General features: G+C 38.8%; 1 protein-coding gene across 3 annotated transcripts in view; it reads left to right on the top strand.

The window, feature by feature from the left end:
- The first annotated feature begins 402 nt into the window (after positions 1-402).
- LOC309664471 (contactin-associated protein-like 2) overlaps positions 403-25,737 on the top strand; it is a 189,962-nt gene continuing 164,627 nt past the window's right edge. For 2 of the 3 annotated variants that reach the window (XM_082469958.1, XM_082469959.1), the window contains exon 1: positions 403-1,622. In XM_082469958.1, coding sequence (XP_082326084.1) covers positions 1,455-1,622 — 168 coding nt within the window. In that variant the 5' untranslated portion in view covers positions 403-1,454. The remainder of the gene's footprint in view (positions 1,623-25,737) is intronic. The other variant, XR_014265770.1, reaches the window with a different exon arrangement.

Here is a 25,737-nt window from a genome sequence, read left to right as displayed (position 1 = left end):
ACACAGGGGATTCTTAGATCAGTAAAAGTATTCTGTGTGATATTACAGTGGTGGATACATGTTGTATTAGTCAGAATTCTCCAAAGAAGCAGAACCTATAGAATACATGCATGTGTTTGTAACAGGGAATTAGCTCTTATGATAATGGAAGCTGAGAAATCCCACAGTCTGCCATCTGTAAGCTGGAGACCCCAGAAAGCTAGTGATATAATTCAATCGTAGTCCAATGGCCTGAGAACCAGGGGAGGTGGTGATATAAATTCCAGTCTGAGGTCAGGAGAAGATGAAATATCTCACCTCACACCATGAGGCAGGAAAAAGGGGCAAATTCTTCCTTCCCCCAGCTCTTGTTCTATTCAAGCCCTCAACAGACTGGATGATGTCCACCCACACTGGGGGGGGGGGCAATCAACTTTACTGAGTCCACCAATTTCAATGATAATTTCACCTGGAAATTCCCTCACAAAATATACCCAGAAATAATTTTTAATCTGGGTCCCCCATAGCCAGTTAAGTTGACACATGAAACTAATCATCACAAGTCGACCCTGTGTCAACATGACACCCATATGCAGCTCCTCAAATCTTACTTAATCCCCAAATAAGACAATAACAAGGTCTTAATTCCACTTAATATGATACAACAATTCTGAGTCCAATCAAAATACACTAACCCTATCCCCAGAAGAGGAGGTAAATCCTTGTGATATAACTTAAAGTACTATAATGTAAAATTAAGAGTACTTCCATATTATGATATAAAATCAATACAACTCATGTTACATAATAAGGGAATATGAGAGAGAAAAAACAAATACACACTTAACACAAATATATTCATAGCAAAAAAAAATGGTGTACTCATGACAATTACAGTCCTCGTTTCTGTAAGTGGTCAGTTATAGCTGGTCTTTGTAACTACTTTCTTATACCCATTCTGTATTCTTTCTATCTTCAGCAAGCACCTCAGCAGATCGTGGTTCTTCCCTGGTGGGTGACCAAATCCTTCCTTCTTGAATAGTCTGGGTCATTAGTAGCCCTGCCTAGACTGGGTTGTTGCAGTTTTCCACTGAGCTTAATCAAAGAACATGGTAATACTAAGGGATGCCTTAAGCGATCTACTATATCCAGATACACTTTTCCTTACTTCCGTGTGGAAGAGTAGTCCTCAAGTAGTATCCTTGTATCAACAAACACTTTCCTTTCCTTCTTTGTCTGTTGATTCAGAGGCATGAGGAGCCCAAGGTAGCTGGGTGTTAGTCTTAACTCCCAGTTCTTTGGAATCATTGCTGTGTCTCCTGGTAGAAGCATTTTCCCCTTTGGAACTCAGACCAGCAGAGCATAAGGTCACAGGAACAAAAAGCAAAAATTGGATAGTGGGTCACTAGGGATAATACTGAAGAGTTGAAAATAACTATTCTCATTTTTGTCCCTTAAAATTCCTGGACCCGAGAATGCTGGCTATGGAAGAAAGAGGACCATATATTGGACTCCAATTCAGAGCATATACAACCCTCTGGAGAACCTTGCCCTGGGACAAGCAGAGGTATTGTCACATAGCCAGCCCTGTAACTGAGTCTTCAGAAGGCCATTCCACCATTCTATCAAGCCTGCTGCTTCAGGTAAGACTAGTGAATTCCAAGGGCCCATTGCCTCACTTCATCTGCTGTGAAATGTATTCCTGGATCTTGAGCAATGCTTGCAGAATCCCATGACAATGATAAGTCATTCTGTAAGATCATGGATGGTAGTTACGCAGAAGTGACGTATGCAGGAAAGGCAAATCTGTACCCAGAGCAAATGTCTATTCCAATAAGAACAAAATCCTGCCCCTTGCACAATGAAAGCTGTCCAGTGTCATCAGTCTGCCACTGACTAGCTGGCTGATCACCCGGGGAATAACACCATATTGAGGGCCCACTGTTGGTCTCTGCTGCTGGTTGATTCTTTTTGATTGGGAATTCAGTAGTGGCTGTAGCCAGGTCAGCCTTGATGAGTGGAAGTCGATATTGCTGAGCCCATGCGTAACCTGCGTCCCTGTCACCGTGGCCACTTTGTTGATGAGCCCATTGGGCAATGACAGGGGTGGCTGGGGAAAGAGGCTGACTGGTCTCCAGAGAACAGGTCATCCTATCTACTTGATAATTAAAATCCTCCTCTGCTGAGATCACCCTTTGATGTTGAGCATTCACATGAGACACAAATATCTTCATGTTTTTCAACTATTCAGAGAAATCTGTTCACATACCTCTTCCCCAATTTTCTTTATGACCAACTTTCCAGTCATGCTTTTTTCAGTTCCTGACCACCCAGCATGTCTGACCATTTCTCCTTCCAAGTGTTTCTCCCTCAGCCAGGTACATGGCCTCAAGTTCTGCCCACTGGGAGGATTTCTCTTCACCACTGTCCTTCAGAGATGTCTCAGAGAGGGGCTGAGGGCAGTAGCTATCCACTTTTGGGTAGTGCCTGCATATTGTGCAGAACCATTTGTAAACCAGGCCTGCCTGAGTCTCCCTCCGTCAATTAATAGTAGGGAAGTCCCCTTGACGTCATAGGTGCAGGCTGGGAGAGAAAAGGTAGTGTAGTAGAAGTGAGGACTGTGGGCCTTTGAGGTACTTCTTCATGGAACTTACTTGTGCCTTCAAGACCTGCTCTGGCCTGATCACATATATACCATATCCATTTGACGATGGAGTGCTGCTGTGCATGTCCTCTGTTATGGCTTGGTGGTTAAGATACCACTTAGTTCATGATGGGCAGCTCAGGTCACATGGTAACTTGATGGCCCAAGGTTAAGTGTTCAGTCTCTACAAAGTTCAGTAGCAGACCTCTTGTTTCTCAAAAGGAGACTAGTTACCAAAATGATGGAAGGGCCTTGCTCCACAGTTCTTAAGGCCTGTGCTTTGATTCACCTATGAGGGCCTTCAAAAGGCTCCAGACAGCATCCTTATTTGCCACAGACATGTCAACACCATTGTGTCTTCTGGATCTTATGGCCCAAGTGGCAAAGCAGCTTGCACTGCAGCCTGGACCTGTTACACAGCCTTCTCTTGTTCTGGGTTCCATCCTAAACTAGCAGCTTTTGGAGTCACTTCATTAAAAAGTCTGGAGTAGCACATCCAGATGAGGAATATGTTGCCTCCAAAACCCAAAGAAATCACTAAGAGCTGTGCCTGTGCTTTGGCTGTAGGAGGTGTCAGAGACGACAACTTATCCTTCACCTTAGAAGGGATATCTTGACATGGCTCATACCACTGGGCCCCTAGAAATCTCACTGATGTAGGAGGCCATGGCATTTTGTCTTATCTATTTTCTGTCCTCTGACACATAAATACCTTACCAACAAATCTAGAGTAGTTGCTACTGCTCGTTCACTTGATCCAACCAGCATAGCGTCAGCAATGTAATAGGCCAGTGTGATATCTTATGGAAGGGAGAGTCAGGTGTATTTTCTAGCAAACTAAATAATGGCATCAGGCTGGAAAGTTGATATACTCATGAGGTAGGACAGTGAAGGTGTATTACTGGCCTTGCCAGCTGAAAGCAATCTGCTTCTGGTGGGCCTAATGGACAGGGATGGATAAAAAGGCATTTTCCAGACCAAATCCATATACTTACATACCATTTACCAGGGTGAGTGTTAACTTTCTCAAGCAATGAAACCACATCTGCAACAACAGCTACAGTTGGAGTCACCACCTGGTTAAGATTATGATAATTTACTGTCATTCTCAAGATCCATCTCTCTTCTGCACAGGCCAGATAGGATGTTGTAGGAATCACCACCCCTGCCTCCTTCAAGTCCTTGATGCTGGCCGTAAACTCTGCAGTCCCTCCATGAATGTGGTATTAAATTTTATTTATTGATTTCCTAGGTAGAGGCAGTTCTCCTGGCTTTTACTTCGTCTTTCCCATCATAATAACCCTCCCTCCACAGGTCAGGGAACAAATGTGGAGAATCTGCCAGCTGCTAAATATGTCTATACCAAGTATACATTCCAGAACTGGAGAAATAACCACATGATTGGTTTGGAGAACCATTGGGCCCATGGTGAGACAGAACTGAGCTAAAACTCCATTAGTCGCTTGACTTCCATAACCTCTACTCTGACTTTTGGGCCCCTGCAATGTTTTAGGTCTCTTGGAATTAGTATCATTTCAAAGCCAGAGTCAGTTGTTCCCCAAAAGGTCTAATAGTTTCCTTTTCCCCAATGCACAGTTACTCTGGTAAAATGCCAAACATCATTCTGGGGAAGGCTGGGGCAAGAATTGACAGTATAAACTTTCAGAGTGCACTGGGGTCCTTCCTCAATGGGGCCCAGCCTCTCCTTCATTCCAGGGGTTCGGGATCCATAAACTGGCTCATGTCTAGGAATGTATTGAAGGGATGTGACTCTCTGTTTTTATGATTTAGGTTCGACTTTTATTCACTTGACCTAGAACTTTTCTGCTTATACAGATAAGTACAAATTTAGTAGGCTTCCTATCTATTTCACTTCTAGGAACACCATGTTCAATTAATCAACACCATAAGTCAGCATGAGTCAGACTATTCTGATTGCTGCTTTGACTCTGCTGTACATTAAGGTAACCATGTCCACTTTGCCTTCAGTGGTTGAATATTGTCACTTGGCCCCTACCACCTCAGGATTCAATTACCCTCTTTGCATTTAGGTTTCCCAATGCAGTGACTGCATTTCCCACTGTGAGGTCTGATCTACAGAGAAAGCAACCATAGAGTATTCAAGGTGTCAACTGAAAAAAAATGCGCAACTTAAAAGTTGAAAATTATGTTGCATTTGGAACATAACTGAGGACTTAAGCCTGGGATACAGCCTCTCACATAGCTCTGGGGACAGTTCCAAAGAGAAACAGAATATATAGGAGTTTTGCAAAAAAAACCCAAGTAATCAAACATCAAAACTTTCCTGCTAATTAAAGGAAAACCAGACATCTCAAGTTAACGATTTTAACACTTTTCTATGTATGGGAAGATGTAAGAATCTGGGCTTAATAAAATTATTCCTTTGATATGCACCTAAACTATCTAGGGCCAGTATCCTGTTTTTCTACATCTTAAATCCCCTCAGGGTGCACTATCAGGGGTGGCTGCAGTGGCTGGTGGCTTGGTGGCTGCAAGATCCTTTGTTTACTGGTATGGCAGGTGACATTCTTTGTCCACAAAGGATATTGGGGATCCTCTCATAGATTTATTCCTCACAGTATTGATGGAAGGTAAAACTTCTGGAACCCCCCAGTCAGGTGAGCAGGTTTTAAGTGACAAATCTACTCTAACATTCCTCTATCCCTAAGCCTCTGAAGTTCTTCTCTAGCTTAAACTGAGGCAAGTCCAGCATTTCCAGGGTACTCATGGGGGGCCACCTTTTGGCCTATGTTTCAGCCAACCAACCAACAAAACTGCTAGAGCCCTTTCTAATTCCTCAAGCTGCAACAGTAAATGCAGAAGCCCTATTTAGTGAGCCCATACATTCAGCCTCATTCAACCTTATAAGGAATTCCTTCTTCCATTTTCCCACACCTTTAGTACTTATTCCCACACATTTCCCAAGATTTTGTCTGTGTAACTTAGCAAATGGAAGTCATTATTTTGGAATGTAATGCACTTCCTCATGAGTCACAGATTGTATCCCACCTTTAGGGACCTGCTGAGCTTGAGTCTAGTTAAAGGTCCAGATGTAAGGTGGGGTGGTAGGGGTGAGTCCTGAGGAGACTAATAATTATGTTACATGACAATTGCGTCAGGGGAGGCTATGACCCTTTCCTCAGGCAATGCAGGGTTAATCCCCTCAGGAGATGGAAAGGCTGATACCCTGTATGTAGAGAGGCCGCTTCCACTGGGGTTGAGGAAGCCATCTCTGCTGGGGCCGGGGAGGCCAATACCACTGGTGATAAAAGATTCATCACAGTTTAGGGGCTCAATATCCCCAGCTTCATCAGGATCTTCCCACGGGTCCCCATCCCAACTTATAAGATCCAGTTCTTTCCCAATCAATGTCCTCACATTGATTCAACAGTAGATGCCCTTCAAAACTGGGAGTTCAACTTGCATTGTAATTCAACCAGTCGCACGATGAGGTTCTGTGCTTGATTTCCAGCCCTGTAGCTACAGGAGACAGTGGTCTCCTTCAGGGCACATGGTCATTTATGTGGCACTTGAGCTGGGAGTTCAAATCACCAAGTTCATCCTTTTCTTTCAGTGACATAAGAAGCAACAGAACAACATAATTATATACACTGGTTTTCCAAAAATGTTCAAAAGTATCATATACGTTCATCCCAGAGAAATTAAATTTTATGTCCATACAAATATCTCTACATGATTGTTTCTAGCAGCTTTGTTTGTAATAGTCCCAAACTAGAAACAATAAAAATGTTCTAAAAAAAAAAAAAAATGTTCTAGAATAAGTGAATGGTTAAACAAACCGTGGTACATTAATACTATGAAACACTACTTAAGAGTAAAAAGGATTAACTACTGATACATGCAAGTACTTGGATGGATCTCAAAAAACATGCTGGGTGAAAAAAGCCAACATTTGAGGTTGGTGTTTGAAGGTCACATATTATATGAATACATTTATATAGCATTCTCAAGATGACAAAGAAGGAGACAGATAAGTGGTTGCCAAGTTTTAGGGATGGTGCATGGGGGCCAGGGTGGGAGGAAGGTAAGTGTGACTATATATCGGGGTAACAGGAGGGAGATCTTTGTGGTGATGGAACAGTTATGTATCTTGATCTTGGTGGTGGCAACACATGTGATAATATGGCACACATATACCTTGTAGCAATGTCAATTTCCCAGCTTTGATAGTATCCTATTGTTAGATAAAATGTAACCAATTAGGAAAACCGGATGAAGATTACTTGGGGCTTTACTGTCCTATTTTTGCAACTTCCTGTCAGTTTATAATTATTTCAGAAGAAATCATTAAAAAAAGTAATGTGTTCAAATAAGAAAAAGTCTATATAGAAGTGTTTTTTTGAGGGTGCTAAACTCTTCAAGACAACTTCAACTTTCAGGCAGTCATTTTATCATTTGTAACATAATAAGAGAAGCAAAAATTGTATTAGGGACTATATCTTGGGGAAAATTTAATGTAATTTTTGACACACTGTATTAGAAACATTCGTTTCTGCTGAATAATATTTGCTAACTTTTGAGATAGGTTAACCACAGGTAGATAAGTCTAGTAACCAATGAATAACATTAACAGAAAGGCAGTCTCTTAAGATACGTGATATCATGCTCTATGGAAGTTTTCATTAATTTAGACAATTTTGTAGAGCTCCGATGTCAAAGTAAGTGACAAGTCCAAAGCTGCTGAAACCTAATGAGAATTACAAGAGGTTACATGGTAAATTGTGGCAAACCGATTCCAGCGGTCCCCAACTTTTTTGGCACCAGGGACCAGTTTCGTGGAGGACAGTTTTTTCCACAGAAGCAGGGGGGATGGTTTAGGCAGTAATGTGAGCTACAGTGGCGGGCGTGATTCAGGTGGTAATGCAAGCAGTGTGGAGCAACAGATGAAGCTTCTCTCTCTCTCTCTCACCCACTGTTCACCTCCTGCTGTGCCCCCTGGTTCCTAACAGGCCTCGCACAGTGGGTTGGGGACCGCTGGATTAAGCGATGAAAATAAAGAGTTACAGAGCTGGTATAGAATTTAAAGACTTCACAGTGACATATTGTTTGAGAGACTCTGAAGTGATTTCGTGGTGTTTCCAAGTTTGCTGGGGACTGGGGACCAGGCCCAACCCAGACTATTTGGCCCCTGTACCGTGATCTTCCCTGAGAGCCAGGCTCTGTTGCTTTCCTGCACACTCCCCGCTCTTTCCTCACAAGTTGTCTTCGTAGCACTGTGCAGCTTTAGCCAGATTTCAGGGCACAGAGAGCCTGCCTTGAACTGAGAGCATCTCTCCCACACATGCGCTTGAGGGCAGCCTGGGCTCTGCTCAGCTCTGAAGAGTCAGTCTTCAATGAACCCTATTACAGTTAAGGAGCTTCTCTGTAGCTTAAAATACTTGAGAAAGAGGAAAGAAAACTATTTTAGAAAGTATCTAATTGGAGCTATCCCAATCATATTTTTCATCAATGACTTTTGTGATTCCAGGCTTTTATAAGCGCAATGATTCTGACACATTTTTAGGGAGAAAAGAGAGTGTTCTTTCCTACTTTAGTTATACTCTTTCAGTCACTGTAGTTTCATATTATTGAATGTACAAGACCAAAAACATCCACATATTCATATTCGCATTTGGAAAGATGTGCTTTAAAAATGTTTCTTAAATGCATTCTCACTCTCAAAGTCACAAGAATACCTTCTGCAATAGGGAGGAAAAGGTGACTGTTATTTCTCTGTAAAATCAAATATGATATAGACCAAGTGGTAGGCATTCAATGAACGTGGCCCCCGAGACCATGTGTGGTGGTGATAAAGCCCTGGGATAGGAGTGCTGGCCAGGTCCTTGGTCTCTGGGTGAGTTCTCTTCATCTGTTCCATTAGAGCACTGGTCCAGAGTTCTTTCAGCTTACGCATTCAATGATTCTGTCCCACTAGTTCTTAGGCAAAATAAAACAGAACAAAGCAAAACAAAATCAATAAAAACCACTTAAAAAGTAAATGAGCAAACTCTGCCTGACCTAATGTGAAGGAGTCACTTACTGTTCCCTATTTTGAATGGTATCCTTGTAATACCTATAAGTGGTTATCTATGTGGGTATTAAAATGTTTTCATAAGGACCTGCTGTACAGCACAGGGAAAACACTCAATATTTTGTAATAACCTATATGGGAAAAAATCTGCAAAAGAATATATATATGTATATGTGCATATATATATATATGTATGTATAACTGAATCACTTTGCTATACACCTAAAACTAACACAACATTGTAAATCAACTATACTTCAATAAAATAAATAAATAAATTTTAAAAATTGTGTTTTCATGAGTAGATGCTCCATGAGCGAGCTGCTGGCAGGGGAAAATGCAGTGTGCTGCATCCGTGTGCTTTTTCTGTGCCAAGTATTATTTGAGGAAGGAAAAAAACCTGCAACAATTCTGCTTTTGCAACATGACTTGAATCACCAGAATGTCTAGAATTCCTGTGTTCTCAAGGTGCTATCTTTCAGTTAGCATGGAATTAAGGAGATGAGGGGAATGGAAGTCTAAAATTCAATCCTTAACTGTGAAATGCTTATTAATGGAGGTACATAAAGCTTAATATATTGGAAAGTGTGTGGACTTGGTCATTTAGTACAAAATATTTGGGGCTTACTATGTGACAGGCACCGTGTGACTTGCGGTGGATGTGTAAGGCTTGGATGGTGTTCCCAGGAAGCTCAATATTTAGTGTGGCATCGTCACTCTAGTTCTGCCAATAATTAACCATGTGAGCACTTTGGAGGCTGTTTCATCGGCACTAAAAAGGAAAATGAGAGCACAGGGCCTGAGTCTCTCAGGGGTCCCTGTTTGCTTCTATGAACCTGCTGAGAGTAAGGAATGTATTCATGTGTCAGTTGGAGGATAAACTGTTACGTTCTCTTCTTCTTTTGATGTATGTACATATGTATGTATGTGTTTATTATTTATTGATTTAACTGAAGCTTAGGATTCTTTTTTTAATTTGGTTCTTCAATTATACTCTAAATAGAGTTTGTTTACAATAGGCTGTTCCTTGACAGCTTTCTTCTGGGAAGACATGAAAATACAACAATTAGGTGTATCAACTCATTCAGAATGACAATGAATGAAGGGAGCAGATTCCCCTTCTTGGTGCCTCTGGCAGCCAGTGTGAGGGCCTGAACCTTGGGCTCGGCCACTGGGATCCTGCAACCCAAGACTGAGAGTCAGGAACAAGTGGGGAAAAGATTAAGAAGCAGTCGGATTTTATTGTTGTGATTGCAGCTGTGGAGTTCTTGGGGGAGGGGGGCACCACAGCAGGCAGGAGCAATGGCCTGTCCAGCTATATGGATGGGTCCAGGGCAGCTGAGCTAGAGCTCTTCAGTGGCAGAAGCAGTACTCTGGGTCACATCTTTCTTTTTTTTGATTGGTATCATTTATTTTTTTTAATTAATTTTTATTGGAGTATAATTGATTTACAACGTTGTGTTACTTTCTGCTGTACAGCAAAGTGAATCAGTCATACATATACATGTATTCACTCTTTTTTAGATTCTATTCCCATATAGGTCATTACAGAGTATTGAGTAGAGTTCCCTGTGCTATACTGTAAGTTCTTATTGGTTATCTATTTTATATATAGTAGTGTGTATATATACATCTTGACCATTTCTATGACACGTTGTTTTATAGGACCTGACTATTCTTCTGAACTAGTGACCACTTCCACTTTCACTTGTGAACCATTTAATGACCTGCTTACAAACCCTTTTCTTCCTGTCACTAAGTGTCGACTCAGATTACTTAGAGATGGTCTGACCCATAGGAGGGATGCGTCCACCAGCTGGCACAACAGTGGCTCCCTGAATTAAAGCTGATGCTGCCCCTGGCATCCTGGGCTCTGCTGATCACTAGGCAAGCTGGGAAAAAAGTATTATGAGATGGGTGGGAGAAATCCTTTCTGATGATCAAAGGGATCTTGTGTCCTGCCTCCCTACATCTATAGCTTATGAAAATTCAAGAGGCAACAACACCACATTGGCTGGGCTGTGAAGGTCTCAGTTCCTTCAGAAATGAAGGTCTGGATCATGTCACCAAGTGAAGACACCAATGAGCCTAGTGCTGGCTGAGAACAAGGTGACCATGGAGCAGAGAGTGGCTGAGGGACGTCACAGTATCACGAATGATGCAGAAGCACATGCCTACACATGTTTCCTTCCATGCTCCATAACTCATTTTCCTCCCCCATCCCTTTCCCTTGTCAGACCATTTTATATAGACCACTATAGTGATGGTTACATTCACCATTACTCTGTGGGTTTCTGATGATGTAGATGTGCCTGTGACCGTCTTAGAGGAGGATTAGACAACATCCAGAGATCCTAGGATTGGGGCTGGATGCAGAGACTTGAGGTTTTCTGCCTTTGGTGAGTGGGTGGTACCCTTCCTTATCTGAAAGATAATTGTGTTCAGCAAGACTTACAATTTCTGGAATTTGAAGTGTGTATGTTACTGACCAGGGTTCTTGGCCTCCTTAATCAATAGAAATTGATCAGAGACCAGACAAGAAATTCAGGCAAAGCTTTATTGGGACCCCTGCTGCAGCAGGGGGAGCGAGAACAAGCAACAGGTTCCCTTGCTCGCTTCCTGGGGGTGGGGATGGGGGCAGCTGGTTCCTTATATGGGGGGGAGGTAGTGGTGTGTCCCGCGGTTGGGCCGGAGGGGTGGCTTAGGTGGTCTGCCCACCCCTTTGGTGGTGCTGAGTGCAGGGGGCATGCGCAGAACCCAGCCTTTGCTCCCGACCCCCGTTTTTGCTTCTAGCTCTTCAGAAGTGGCAGTTGGGCTTTTTTGGTCTTTCTGTATCTTTTGTCCAGAATTTGCCCCAACTGTGCATGCACACAGTTATTTTTAGTCCCTTATAGTTTCTTTGCATTTTGTTGCTCTAAGAGACATTTGTCCAGGTGCAAGCACTGCAGCACTGCAGCAAAGGCTCCCAGGTCCCAGCCTGTTTCATGTGCATGAATAGATGTAAATCTGGGAAACTGTGCTTGTTATTTTTCGACTGTCCAGCACCCACCCGCCCCTGACTCTGCGGAATTAACCCAGATGTGATTTCCTATTGAGAGGCAGCGTGTTTCCTGCTACTGTGGAAACCACTTCACCTGCAGATGAGAGTGGGGCTGTGACCTGCACTCTGTATTAAGCAGGTTGTTGTTCTTTACTTCCACCCTTTTTCTTCTCCTTCTTCTTCTTCTTCTTATTATTATTTTGGGATAAGAACACAACGTAAGATCTATCCCCTTAGCAAATTTTTAAGAGCACGTACAGTGTTACTAACCAGAGGCACTATTCTGTACAGAAGATCTCTAGGACTTATTCATCTTGCATAACTGGAACTTTGTTCCCTTTAACTAACACCTTCTCTTTTCCCCCTCCCCTCAGCCCCTGCCAACCACCATTCTACTCTGTGCTTCTGTGATTTGACGATTTTAGATCCCTCACATAAGTGGTATCATGTAGTATTTGTCCTTCTGTGTCTGACTTATTTCACTTAGCATAATTTTTCCACATTCATTCATGTTGTCACAAATGGCAGGATTTCCTTCTTTTTTAACACTGAATAATAGTCCATTATATATATCTCACATATCTTTTATCCATTCGTCTGTTGATGGACATTTAGGTTGCTTCCACATCTTGGCTATTGTGAATAATATTGTTGCAGTGAATGTAGGAGTGCAGACATCTTAATGAGATCCTGATTTCAATTCCATTAACTATATACCCAGAAGTAGGGGAGGTTCCTCAAAAAAAACTAAAAATAAGAGGATTGTTAGCTCTTGGTTGGTCCTGAACAGGCAAAAATAAAGGGGGCAGCAGGGTCCAACCAAAAGGCAAATATGGTCCTGCCCCCACACCCACTCCCACCCTTGATCCAGGGGTATTTGGTTTCTACTTATTTCCCAAGCCCAGTCCTTCAGCCTCTTATTGATTCTGTGAGCCCATAAGATGCTTTAATAAATTCTCCGTTTCTTAAGAAAAATTGTCCAATAATGTTGCTCCCAACAAAGAATCATGCTACTCCTTACTGTCAAAAGGAATTTTAGCATTTATAATTCAGAGTTTACTGAATTGCAGTATAGTGCAGGCCTTGTAGTTTCATTACGAAGGAAATCCTGGTTTACTCCATTAAAAATCTGTGACCTAAAATAGAAGTTGAGTCAGATTTTTATTGACTCAAGCAACAAAGAAGAGTTCTGTTCTTGTGGAGTTTTGATAAATGCCTTAAGAAACTTAAGGATACCAAAGTGATTTAGAGAATTTCAATAACCTTCCCAAAACATGTTCATACATGCTATCCTTATTCTAAATTGAGAAATGTGTAATGCAGTTGTATTATTTTGTGTGTTGATATTAATAATACATAGAGGTTTTTCTTTACTTTCTGATCATGAAACTCCACCCCTAGGGAATTCTGGCCTTTCCATGAAAACAAAATTCTCCATAAAAAGCTGTGGGGTGGGACCCTGGGATCCCACTCCAGCAGATGCCTTTATTTGATTTGATTACTTGTGTTGTTCTTCATCCCATTAGTTCCTTGCAATAAAAATTTCAAATGTTGCTTGTGAGACTGAAATGCCAATTAGTTGAATCAGATGAGAATCTGGGTCGATGATGATGAGTCCTTATACCCTTCCCACCTCGTAGGGTGTGAAATAGGCAGTTATGCCACATGGTATTTCCATATAAACTCTATCAAAACATAAGCTTATAAGTAATGACAAAAACTGAGACAATGACTTACCTCTATAAAATCTATTTTGAGATAGAAAGATACATGTGTAAGTCCAGCTGTAAATTCAGGCTCAGTTCTGAAAGATGATTATTATTCAGACCCTGAAAGAGTTTTCTGTTTTAATTTATTTTCTTGAAGTATAGTTGACTTTACAATGTTGTGTTAATTTCTGCTATACAGCACAGTAATCCAGTTTTATATATATATATGTATATATATATACACACACACACACATATATATGTGTGTGTGTATATACACACACATATATATGCGTATATATATATATACACACACACATATATATATATATATATATATATATATATATATATATGCATTCTTTCTCATATTCTTTTCCATTACAGTTTATCACAGGATACTGAATATAGTTCCCTGTGCTATATGGTAGCACTTTGTTGTTTATCCATCCTATATATACTAGTTTGCATCTGCTAATCCCAAACTCCCAGTACTTCCCCCCACCCCCCCACATGGCAACCACAAGTCTGTTCTCTACAGACCTTGAAAGTGTTTTGAATATTTTGGATTAGATAAACAGGAAAACAAACATTCCATATTCTATCAAGAAGGATGAGAAAAAGGAATCAGGTAGATGTGTTCCAAATTTTGAAATTTTAACTTCAACTAAATATGAATGCATATCCTGTGCTTCCCCTCAAACAGATTTACATTTAATTGAGAGTAGGAGGAAACATTCTGTTCTGAAAGAGACAGAGACTGTTTATGGGAATCGAGACGATTACTTCTGAGGGTGGGAACAGTAATAATAATAGTTGAATCTATAAAGATCCTGCTATGGCCAGGCATTGTACCAAGTCTTTCACATGCGTTAATTCATTTAGTCCTCACAGCACCTCTGTGAATCTGACATATTATTATCCCCATTTTACAGATGAGGAAACTGAAGCACAGACAGGTAAATGACTTGCCCAAGTTCCACAGCTTCTGTGAAAAGCTAATTTTCAAAGTAAACATTTTAGTGCTATTTGACTTTTTAAACTATGTGCCTCTATTAATTTTGTGACTAAAATTTAAAAATTCCAATTGAATAGAGATTTTTTGCTTCCATTATATTTTTTTCTGGAAAAAATATTATTAAGTTTGCCCCCAAATACCACTGAATTATAAAGTTGCTTTTTACAGTTATACATCCAAAACTTAATGCAAAATTGAGATCTAAAGATAATAGGCAATATTTTATATTGGTGTTTGTAATATCAGGGCACAAACTTTTAAAAGTGACTTTGTTAGCCAGCCCTCCTGTAACTAAATCTATTTGGAAATCTCAGCCTATTATCTTAAGGTGTCTTTAAAATGAATTATCAGAGTGGCTGGGTACATCTGTACTGAAAACACTATTTGTCTAATTGCTTCTACTTAAGTAAACATTACATATTACTAGAGATTTCAAATTGATTTTAAATTAAATAAGATCTAGTAAAACAAAGAGCAACATAAAATGTTTTAACTTGCCCCTTGCTTTTGTTGTTTTGTTTTGTTTTTTTCTTCTTTTCAAAGAGTTTCTTACCGATTTCTTCAAAGGAAATCAGGAAACTCTACATGTTTAGATAAAGTTCTATCTATATCATAAGACACAGGACTTCAGATGAAAAAGGTTTTATAGATAATCCTCCTCCTCTTGAAATATTTATAATAATCCAGGACATACCTTCTGGTCAATCATATCATCTAGATAAATACTATTTTTAGTTTTTATTACTTATTCAGTACCTATGGAGTATTACATAATGCAGTATAGTCCAATTTATATATGAAATACAAATTTAAATAACAGAATTTGGTGTATAGTGCACCTTTATTTCTTTTAAATATAGACATATTTTAAGAGGTGAACTTTATCAAGTTTACATGGACATATCTTTTTGGAAGTGGAGTATTAAGTTTGAATAGAATAAAGGTTTCCAAATGGATATTGGCTAATATATGCATTTATATATATACATATGTTATAAAAATAATTTTGTTTTATTCTCTAAAACATCACATACATGTTTTCACCCTGGGAATCGTTCCTATTTAAGTCAGTGCCTTAAAATATATATGCTAATAAACAATATTCAATGTGCTACAAAAATAATTTAGTTAAATTTTTAAATGAACTTACCTTCTAGTTACCTCATTTCAATATTCATAGATTATAGGAATGAAGTACAGGAAACTGAATTTTACCTTATAGGGAACTTGCATTCAGGAGCACCATCAATTTTAGCCTGCAATGATTGTGCAAATATGTCTAAGAAAAGAAGCATGCACTTAGATGCAGAAATTCTTCCATCTTACAGCTTACAGTGTTTAAGAAGTTGATCTATATGCATATATAATAAGAAAGCTTTTAAAAATATGCCTTTGAAATTCAGTTGTTTATACAAATATTTTTAGGACAATAAGTTTGAAGAATATGACAAGAATTTAGAGCACCAAAGTGTTTTGTTTTGTTTTTTTTTAATTGCCAGGTGGTTAAACATCTTTGTCATAAAGCTACAGTAAAGGCACTCGTGTGAAATGTACATGTGTGAGGTGTAAGAAGGGATCTCCTCTCTTGGTTACACTATTGCCAATAGCTATTTCAGTCTCGTGAATTCAAACATAATTGGTGGATGCTCCAAGCTTAGAGTCCAAAATCATCCACATGTTTTTGATTGAAATCTCCCAAGATCTTAGATAATACTAAAACAAGGGTGGGAAGATGTTATATGGAGAACAAATGGAGCACAAGTACAATGAAATGTGATTTTTCACTTGATGAAACAGAGGTGAATTAGAAACTATAGAAGAGAGTGTACAAAATACCCCAAATAACAGCGATCTAAAGTCCCTATTAAAAGCTAGGTTTTCATAGGATATTCTAAAAGAATCAAAAGAAATCATTTTTTTTGGTTTTAGTTCTTCAGCTTTTATTTATTTATTTTTTATATATATATTTGTTCCTCTGTATGTGTTGTGTCTTTTATTTTCTGGATATTTTAAAGATTTTCTCCTTATCTTTACTCATCAGTAATCTGAGTATGATGTGCCCAGGCTTGGTTTTCTTTGTATTGATATTTATCATGTTTGGGGCTTTCTTTTTTTTTTTTTTAATTAATTAATTTATTTATTTATTTTTGGCTGTGTTGGGTCTTCGTTTCTGTGCGAGGGCTTACTCTAGTTGCGGCGAGCCGGGGCCCCTCTTCATCGCGGTGCGCGGGCCTCTCATTATCGTGGCCTCTCTTGTTGCGGAGCACAGGCTCCAGACGCGCAGGCTCAGTAATTGTGGCCCATGGGCTTAGTTGCTCCGCGGCATGTGGGATCTTCCCAGACCAGGGCTCGAACCCATGTCCCCTGCGTTAGCAGGCAGAGTGTCAACCACTGTGCCACCAGGGAAGCCCCCGAGTTCTTCAACTTTTTTATAAGATAGCCTCAATTTAAAATAATTACACTAATTAGTTTCACTCAGTAAGAGAATGCGATTCTGTGCTATCAGTTTGTCAGACATATATCACAAAATAAAACAACTGAATAAAATAATTGAGTATCCCTTCTCCAAACCGTCTTCCTCTCTGTTGCGCTCATGTTCCCTCTTTCTAACAACTAATTTCTATTCGTGGCAAGCCCTCCACCTCGGGTGACGCTTACTGTGTGAGTCCCCATAAACCAGACGTCCATCTGTTCTTTCTTTCTTTCGATTACTTCCGATGATAAAGCCACTCCTCTGTTACTGAGGTGGTGGCAACAATGGATATCTGTAGTGCGCTCCATCTTTTGTATGCCCTTCATTGAAGGCTGCTGAGTTGGTAGCTTCACGAAGGAGGATGCACTCTTCGGCATTTGTACGTGTGTGTTTGGGGAAGAGGGTTTTGTAATCGTTTTCATTCAAAAAGAAATGCTGACAGCTTCACTCCAAATTAATAGTGTATACTTTTCCATGTCATCAATATTGACATTTGGAAATCTTATTCATTAGTCCGTGATCTGGAAGGAAACTATTTTAATGGCTCTTGGCCCTTGCATCTGTGATTCTCTTGTCATTGAAATCTGTAAAAAACTGATATTAACTCTGAAATTTTATACTTTTAAACATTATTGACTTCCTGGGAAGAAGTCATATGTTAGAACCTTACAGCATACACTTCAGCTATAGAAAAACTATTAAGTGCTGTTTATTTAATTTAATAACACAGATCTAGGCCATTTAATTTTTTAGCCAGATTTATTAAGATATAATTCACATATGATTATAACTCATCCATTTAGAGTGTAAAATTCAGTCGTTTTTAGTATATTCACAGATAGGTGCAGTGATCACGACGGTTAATTTTAAAACATTTTTGTCACCTCAAGAAGAAATCCCATACCTATCACCCTACTATCCCCACAAGCCTCCTAGCCCTAAGCAATCACTTACTGCATTTTTGTTAAATCTCTAAAACCTTCATGAATCAGCACTTTGCTACAAATCTACAACTCTCTCTGCCACTCTTTCTTTAATTAGAAACTTTATTTTTTTGAGCAGTGTTAGGTTTACAGAAATATTAAGCAGATATAGAGATTCCATTTATTCTATTCTCCTGCCAACGCCCCATTCCCTTTTCCCCAATTATTAACATCTTGCATTAGTGGTACATTTTTACAATTGATGAGCCAATACTGATATATTGTTGTTAATTAAGTTTTACATTAGAGTTCACTATTTGTGTTGTACGTTCTATAGGTTTGGATAAATGTATAATGACATGTATTGACAATTACAATCTCATACATAATAGTTTCACTGCCCTAAAAATTCTTGTAATCTACCTGTTCATCATTCCTCTCTTGTCCCTAATTCCTGGCAACCCCTAATCTTTTTAGTGTCTCCATAGTTTTGCCTTTTCCAGAGTGTTGTAGAGTTGGAAGATTTTCTTCCATGTTATGTTCCAGAAGTTTTATAGCTTTGTGTTTTATATTTAGGTCTGTGCTCTATTTTAACTTAATGTTCGTGAAAGGTGTAAGGTTTGTTTCAAAATTCACTTTTTTTTTTTTTTGCATGTGGATGTCTAGTTATTCCAACATTGTTTGTTGAAAAGACTATCTTTGTTCATCATATTGCCTCTGTTCCTTTGTCAAAATCAGTTGACTGTATATGTCTTGGTCTATTTCTGGGCTTTCTATTCAGTTCCATTGATCTATTTGTCTATTCTTTTGCCCATACCACACTGTCTTGATTACTGTTAACTTTATATTAAGTCTTGATTTTGGGTAATGTTAATCCTCCAACTTTGTTCTCTCCCTTCAATACTGTGTCAGCCATTCTGGGTTTTTATAAACTTTAGAATCAGTTTGTCAATATCCACAAGATCACTTGAGATTTTGATTGGGATTAATTAAATCTGTAGATCAAGTTGGGAAGAACTGACATCTTAACAATTTTGATCATCCTATACGTGACCATGTAGTATCTCTCCATTTGTTTAAATTATTTGATTTCTTTCATCACAGGTTTGTAGTTTTTCCTCATATAGATATTACACATATTTTCTTAGACTTATACCTAAGTATTTCATTTTTGGGTGTTAATGTAAATGATATTGTGTTTTTAAATTTCAAAACCCAGTTGTACATTGCTGGTGTACAGGGAAGCAATTAATTTGTATATGTGAAAAATGTATCCTGCAACCTTGCTATAATTGCTTATTAGTTCTCAAAGTTTTTTGTTGATTCTGTGAGATTTCCTACATAGATGATCATGTCATCTACAAAAACAGTTTTATTTCTTCCTTTCCAATTTATATACTTTTAATTTCCTTTTTTTGTCTAATTATATTAGCTGTGAATTCTAGGACAATGTTGAAAAAATGTGTTGAGGCGATATCCTTGCCTTGTTCTTTTTTATTTATTTATTTATTTATTTTTGGCTGTGTTGGGTCTTCGTTTCTGTGAGGGCTTTCTCTAGTTGCGGCAAGCGGGGGCCACTCTTCATCGCGGTGCGTGGGCCCCTCACTATCGTTGCCTCTCTTGTTGCGGAGCACAGGCTCCAGGCGCGCAGGCTCAGTAGTTGTGGCTCACGGGCCTAGCTGCTCCGTGGCATGTGAGATCTTCCCAGACCAGAGCTCAAACCCGTATCCCCTGCATTAGCAGGCAGATTCTCAACCACTGCGCCACCAGGGAAGCCCCCTTGCCTTGTTCTTAATCTTAGTGAGAAAGCATCTAGTTTCTCACTAATAAATATTATATTAGCTGTAGGTGTTTTGTAAATTCTCATTATTAAGTTGCAATAGTTCCCTTCTATTTCTAGTTTACTGAACGTTTTTGTTATGAATGAATGCTGGATTTGTCAAATGCTTTTTCTGGATGTATTAATAGGACCATATAGTTTTTCTTCTTTAACCTGTTTATATGATGAATTACACTAGTTGGTTTTCTTATGTTGAACCAGCCTTATATACCTGGAATAAATCCCACTTTCCCATGGTGTATAATTCTGTTCATACATGGTTTGATTTGATTGACTAATATTTTGTTCAGGATTTTTGCAACTATATTCATTTGTCTGAATTTTTCCTTTTTTTTGTAATGCTTTGTATGCTTTTGGTGTTAGGATAATGCTGGTTTCCTAGAATGAGTTAGAAAGTATTCATTCTAGTTCTATTTTTAGAGAATAAGCATACATTTTCCCTAAAATATTTGTTAAATTTCACCAGTGAACCAATCTGGCCCTAGTGCTTTCTTTTTGGCAGGTTATTAATTATAGTTTCAAATCCTTTAATAGATATAGGCCTATTGAGATTGTCTGTTTCTCCGTGTGTAATTTTGGTGCTGGAACAACTGGACAGCTACATGCAAAAAAAAAAAAAAAGAATCTAGACAAAGACCTTACACTTTTCATATACATTAAATGGATCTCAAAATGGATCATAGAACTCAATATAAAATGCAACAGGACTTCATTAAAATAAAATAATAATAAAATAAAATGTAATGCCCCCAGTAAGCCTTTTTAGATTCTTCAATCATGTGTTTCTCTCTAAGTATGCCTTAATTTCACCTGGTTTATACCTCTGCAATATTTATAAAAGAAATCTTGCATGTTATATGTACATGCCTATCAACTCCATTGGACTGTGACCTTGTTGAGTGCTGGTAGGATGTGTCATTCATCTTTGGTGCCAGTTCAACATTTGTTCTGGTACAAAATAGTAAGTAGAACATATCCTTTGAATTGAACAATGCAGAGTTTTTGTTAATTTAAAATTCAGTTTCACAGGCCTACAATTACTAAATGGTATAGGGACACAAAACTCTTTATAACTAAAACATTCACGAGTCCATTTATGAAATCAGTGTCCTCTCAGCTCTCCTTTGCTCATCGTAGTGGAATTGATCCCCACCCACCAGGTCAGGTGTTTGATTAGTTCTTTTTGATAGGGGAATGGTGCCAATAACCACTAATCAAAACAATTGCAATGAAGTTGATTGCAAGGGAAAGAGTCCCATCAAAGGAGTATGATTAGACTTGGTAAAAGAGGGGCAAAGGGAAGGGAGAAGGAAAAGCAGAAGTGTACAAGCAATCTCCCCAAGTAAGGGGGAAGACCAAAAAGAAGGAAGAGTGGGGCAGTGGTGGAGGTTCTCCCCAGGGTTCTCTCCAGGCAGACAGCGGGAACAAGCAGGGCAGGGAGGTGGTGGTGAGTAAGGACACCTCAGTGTTGTAGGTGTAAGGACACCTACAGTATGGAGCTGCAGGCTTAAACTTTCCAGAATAAATCTCAGCTTTGGATAGGAGCCTGTTATCAGACCCACCCTCAAATCACTAGGCACTAACTATCCTATGGAAAAGGGCAGAGTCCAAAATTTTGATTAAAAATAATACATGAGCTTAAAACAAATATAAGCCTACATATTTTTAACAGAGAAACTTAACATATCTACTAGATATTGGGAAATCTGAGCTCTTATGAACCCAAATAAAAGCAGGGAAAAGATAGCAGAGATACTGTTTGAAAGTGACCAGTTTTTTTGGTGTGTATGTCCATGCAGGTAGCCCTTACTTTGTGTGCCCATGGTTTGTTGACTGGTGCACATTGTGCTACTCACAATTGCTCCTTGTCAAAGTATCATTTTCATAAATTAAACTCATGACTCTCATGCAAATGTAAAATGAGTATATGGCACAGATTTAATGAACCCATTAATAAGAGAACTGGCATGATGGTAGTGCTGATTCAAAAGAACTAAATGGGGTAGAAGCTTTTATAGTAGCTGGAAGAATTCTTAAATAGGATTACTGATTTTAGATAAAAAATAGCTCATGTTCTGTAGGGAAAATCAGCTAACATTCTGAATTTTGGAAATTGTATTTTCCATCAGAAAGGAATCATTTGCATCCCTACTGAACAGACATTATTTGTATTGCTATCTGACAGAAATCAAGGTACAAATCAACATCAACCCCTTCAGAATTACACCATACCTTTATCAATAGTAAATAACAAGTTAAACAAAGATGCAAAGGTACATGCCTAGAGATTCAGATAATCCGCAGGCAGGCCTGATAATCAAACCCTAGCATAACGAAGAAAGAACAGGCAAACGTCCCTTTAGTTTTTTTCAGGCTTTTGGATAATTTTCCTTAACACCATTTTACAAAGGTTTTTCTCTTCCGTATCTTACTGATGTCAAGGAGACTAGAATTACTGGGAAGGGTATTCTCAGATATATTATCAAGTTATCCCATTGTAAAAAATACCAAAAACCAAAAAACTCATCTTGAAGCTATCCACATGATTAAAGAAAAACTATACAATTTTGAGTGAGAGCAGAAACTGCTCTTAGAAAGCATAGTATTAGTGAGTTCTTACAGGCTCCCAGGTAGCTACATCATCAGAGAGAAGGAAGCACCAGAAGAGGTATTTTACCCATGTTTGGTCAATACGAGGGAGTGCAGAATTGCTTTTGACACAGTCTAGAGGCTGACATTGATACCATGCCAGAGACCCGTAAGCATGTTGTGCTTTCTCAAAGGTCTTCTCTGTGAGCTGAGCTGCCTTCGAACTTAGAACATGAATTGTATGGTTTTACCTTGAACAAGATTCTGGAAATAGTTTATAAAATAATATCTGCATATAGGCCTCACCTTGGAGAGAGCTCATTACATTCCTGGGCACTGCAGTGCTACCAGATATCATGAGAAATAGAGGCAGGACAAGAATACCAAGGGAGGGTTGCTCAGCATAGATGACTGAAGTGACCATTGTGATGATTTGACCAACTCCAAAGTTCATTCCCATGTCACCACTAAAACATTTTTTCCCCTTCATTGCTAATGTCTGAGAGGAAATTTCTTTTCTCTACCCTCTTAGGTTTATTCGTAGGGGCCTGCAAAGTAAACTGACAAACGACAGAATGATGGAAGAAAAAACATAAATTATTTTAATTAATATTTTCTGTGTGAAAGAGTCCAACAGGAAGGAAGTGAAACTCAAAGAAGTAGTTAGACTTGGGGGCTTATATTCCATTTTTAAGAAAGGAAAGGGGGTTTGGAGGAAAGTGAGTAGGAAATATATGGGGAAACTGATGGGAGATAAGCGCTATTTTCATAAGGTTTGTTTATGTCGACTCACCTCAGTGCCCATTCTCCACCTTTGGTGACAAGAGTCACTCTCTTCTTCCTGGTTCGGGAGAGGGGGCCCCGGTCTCAGGGAAAATTCATGCCCTGCTTTTAGGGAGAAAAGGGGAGGGAAGATTTCTTCCTGCATCTGCTGATTTTCAATTGCTTTCAGCTCAAAACCATATTTATGCCAAAGTGGCATTTTTTGAGGTGGCATTTTTTTTAAAAATTTATTTATTTTTGGCTGTGTTGGGTCTTCGTTTCTGTGCGAGGGCTTTCTCCAGTTGCGGCAAGTGGGGGCCACTCTTCATCGCGGTGCGCGGGCCTCTTATTATTGTGGCCTCTCTTGTTGCAGAGCACAGGCTCCAGACGCGCAGGCTCAGTAGTTGTGGCTCACGGGCCCAGTTGCTCCGCGGCATGTGGGATCTTCCCAGACCAGGGCTCGAACCCGTGTCCCCTGCATTGGCAGGCAGATTCTCAACCACTGCACCACCAGGGAAGCCCTACTGCTTATGTTTTTTAACTCCCATTTTTCAGTTACATTTCTATTTGGAATAGTGTGGTAAAGTAGATGTCAATGGATTCAATGTTTTTCTAGAGTTTCTGTATTCCTTTTTAAAAACAGCTTCGAGATATAATTCACCTACTGTACAATTCACCTACTTAAAGTGTCCAATTCAATTGTTTTTTTGTATATTCACAGAGTTGTGCATTCATCTCCACAATCTATTTTATCCATTTTATTGATAAAAAAAATTTTGGAAATTTTATCAATTTCCAAAACAAGAAATCTTTCTTTTTCTAGCCTACAAGTCTCCCATCTCCCACAGCCCCAAGCAAACACTCATCTACTTTCTGTCTCTATAGGTTTGTCCTTTCTGACATTTCATATCAATGGGCTCATATAATATATGGTTCCTTATGACTGACTAATTTCACTCAGAGTATTTTCAAGATTACTGTACATTGGAGTACTTCATTCATCAGTACTTCAGCCTAAAAAAATATCACTGGAATTATGGAATAAACTTAATCCTTAAGGGTGTATTTTTTTAATTATCCAGCACTATTACAAGTTCTCAGTCTTGTTTTCAATTTAAAAAGACTTTTAATGATAATCATTAAAATGCTTATGGTTGAATTTAGATTCAATTCTGTGCAATAAAATCAAATTGGTTATAACACAATAAAGGCCGTATATGAGAAGCCCATAGCTGATGTCATACTCTGCGCTTTTCCTCTAAGATCAGGAATAAGAGAAAGATGCCCACTCTCGCCACTTTTATTCAACATAGTATTAGAAGTCCTAGTCAGAGTAATTAGGCAAAAAAAAAAAAAAAAAGAAATCAGCAGCACCCAGCTGGAAAGGAAGAAGTAAAATTGTCAATATTTGCAGATGACATGGTATTATATATAGAAAACTCTAAAGATTCCACCAAAAAAACACTGTTAGAACTAATAAACAACTTTAGTACTGTTGCAGAATACAAAATCAATATACAAAAATCGGTTGCATTTCTATATGCTAGTAATAAAACAATACCACTTACAATTGCATCAAAAGAATAAAATACCTATGAATAAATTTAACCATGGAGGTGAAAGACCTGTACATTGAAAACTATAAGACACTGATGAAAGTAACTGAAGAAGACACAAATAAATGGAAAGATATTCTGTGGCTCATAGATTAGAAGAATTAATATTGTTAAACTGTCCATACTACCAGAAGCAATCTACAGATTCAATTCAATCCCTATCAAAATTCCAATGGCATTTTACACAGAAACAGAGCAAAAAAATCCTAAAATGTGTAAGGAACCACAAAACACCCTGAATAACCAAAGCAATCTTAAGAGAGAACAAAGCTGGAAGCATCATGCTTCCTGATTGTAAGTTATATTACAAAACTATGGTATGGTATTGGTATAAAAACAGGCACATGGATGAATGGAGCAGAATAGAGAGCTCAGAAATAAACGCACACATATATGGTCACTTAATTGATCACAAAGGAGCCAAGAATATACAATGGGGAAAGGACAGTCTGTTCAACAAATGGTGTTGGCAAAACTGGACAGCCACATGCAAAAGAATAAAACTAGACTACTACCTTACACCATCCAAAAATTAACTCAAAATGGAATAAAGACTTGAATTTAAGACCTGAAATCATAAAACTCCTAGAAGAAAACATATACGGTAAGCTCCTGGACATTGGTCATGGCCATGATTTTTTGGATATGACACCAAAAGCAAAGGCAATAAAAGTAAAAATAAACAAGTGAGACTACATCAAACTAAAAAGCTTTTGTACAGTAAAGGAAACCATCAACAAAATGAAAAGGCAACCAATTGAATGGGAGAAATATTTGCAAATCATGTATCTGATAATGGGCTAATAGCTAATATATATAAAGATCTCGCACAACTCAATAGCAAACAAACAATCTAATTAAAAATGGGCAAAGGATCTGAATAGACATTTTTCCAAAGAACACATACAGTTGACCAACAGGTATAGGAAAAGATGCTCAACGTCACTAATCATCAGGGAAATGCAAATCGAAACCACAATGAGATATCACTTCACACCTGTTTGTATGATTAGCATCAAAAGATAAGAAATAACAAGTGTTGGCAAGGATGTGGAGAGAAGGAGACACTTGTGCACTCTTGGTGGGAAAGTA

Source organism: Balaenoptera physalus, assembly GCF_965194825.1.
Source record: "Balaenoptera physalus genome assembly, chromosome: 7".
NCBI classification, from domain to species: Eukaryota; Metazoa; Chordata; class Mammalia; order Artiodactyla; family Balaenopteridae; genus Balaenoptera; species Balaenoptera physalus.
This window is presented reverse-complemented; position numbering and strand designations above follow the sequence as displayed.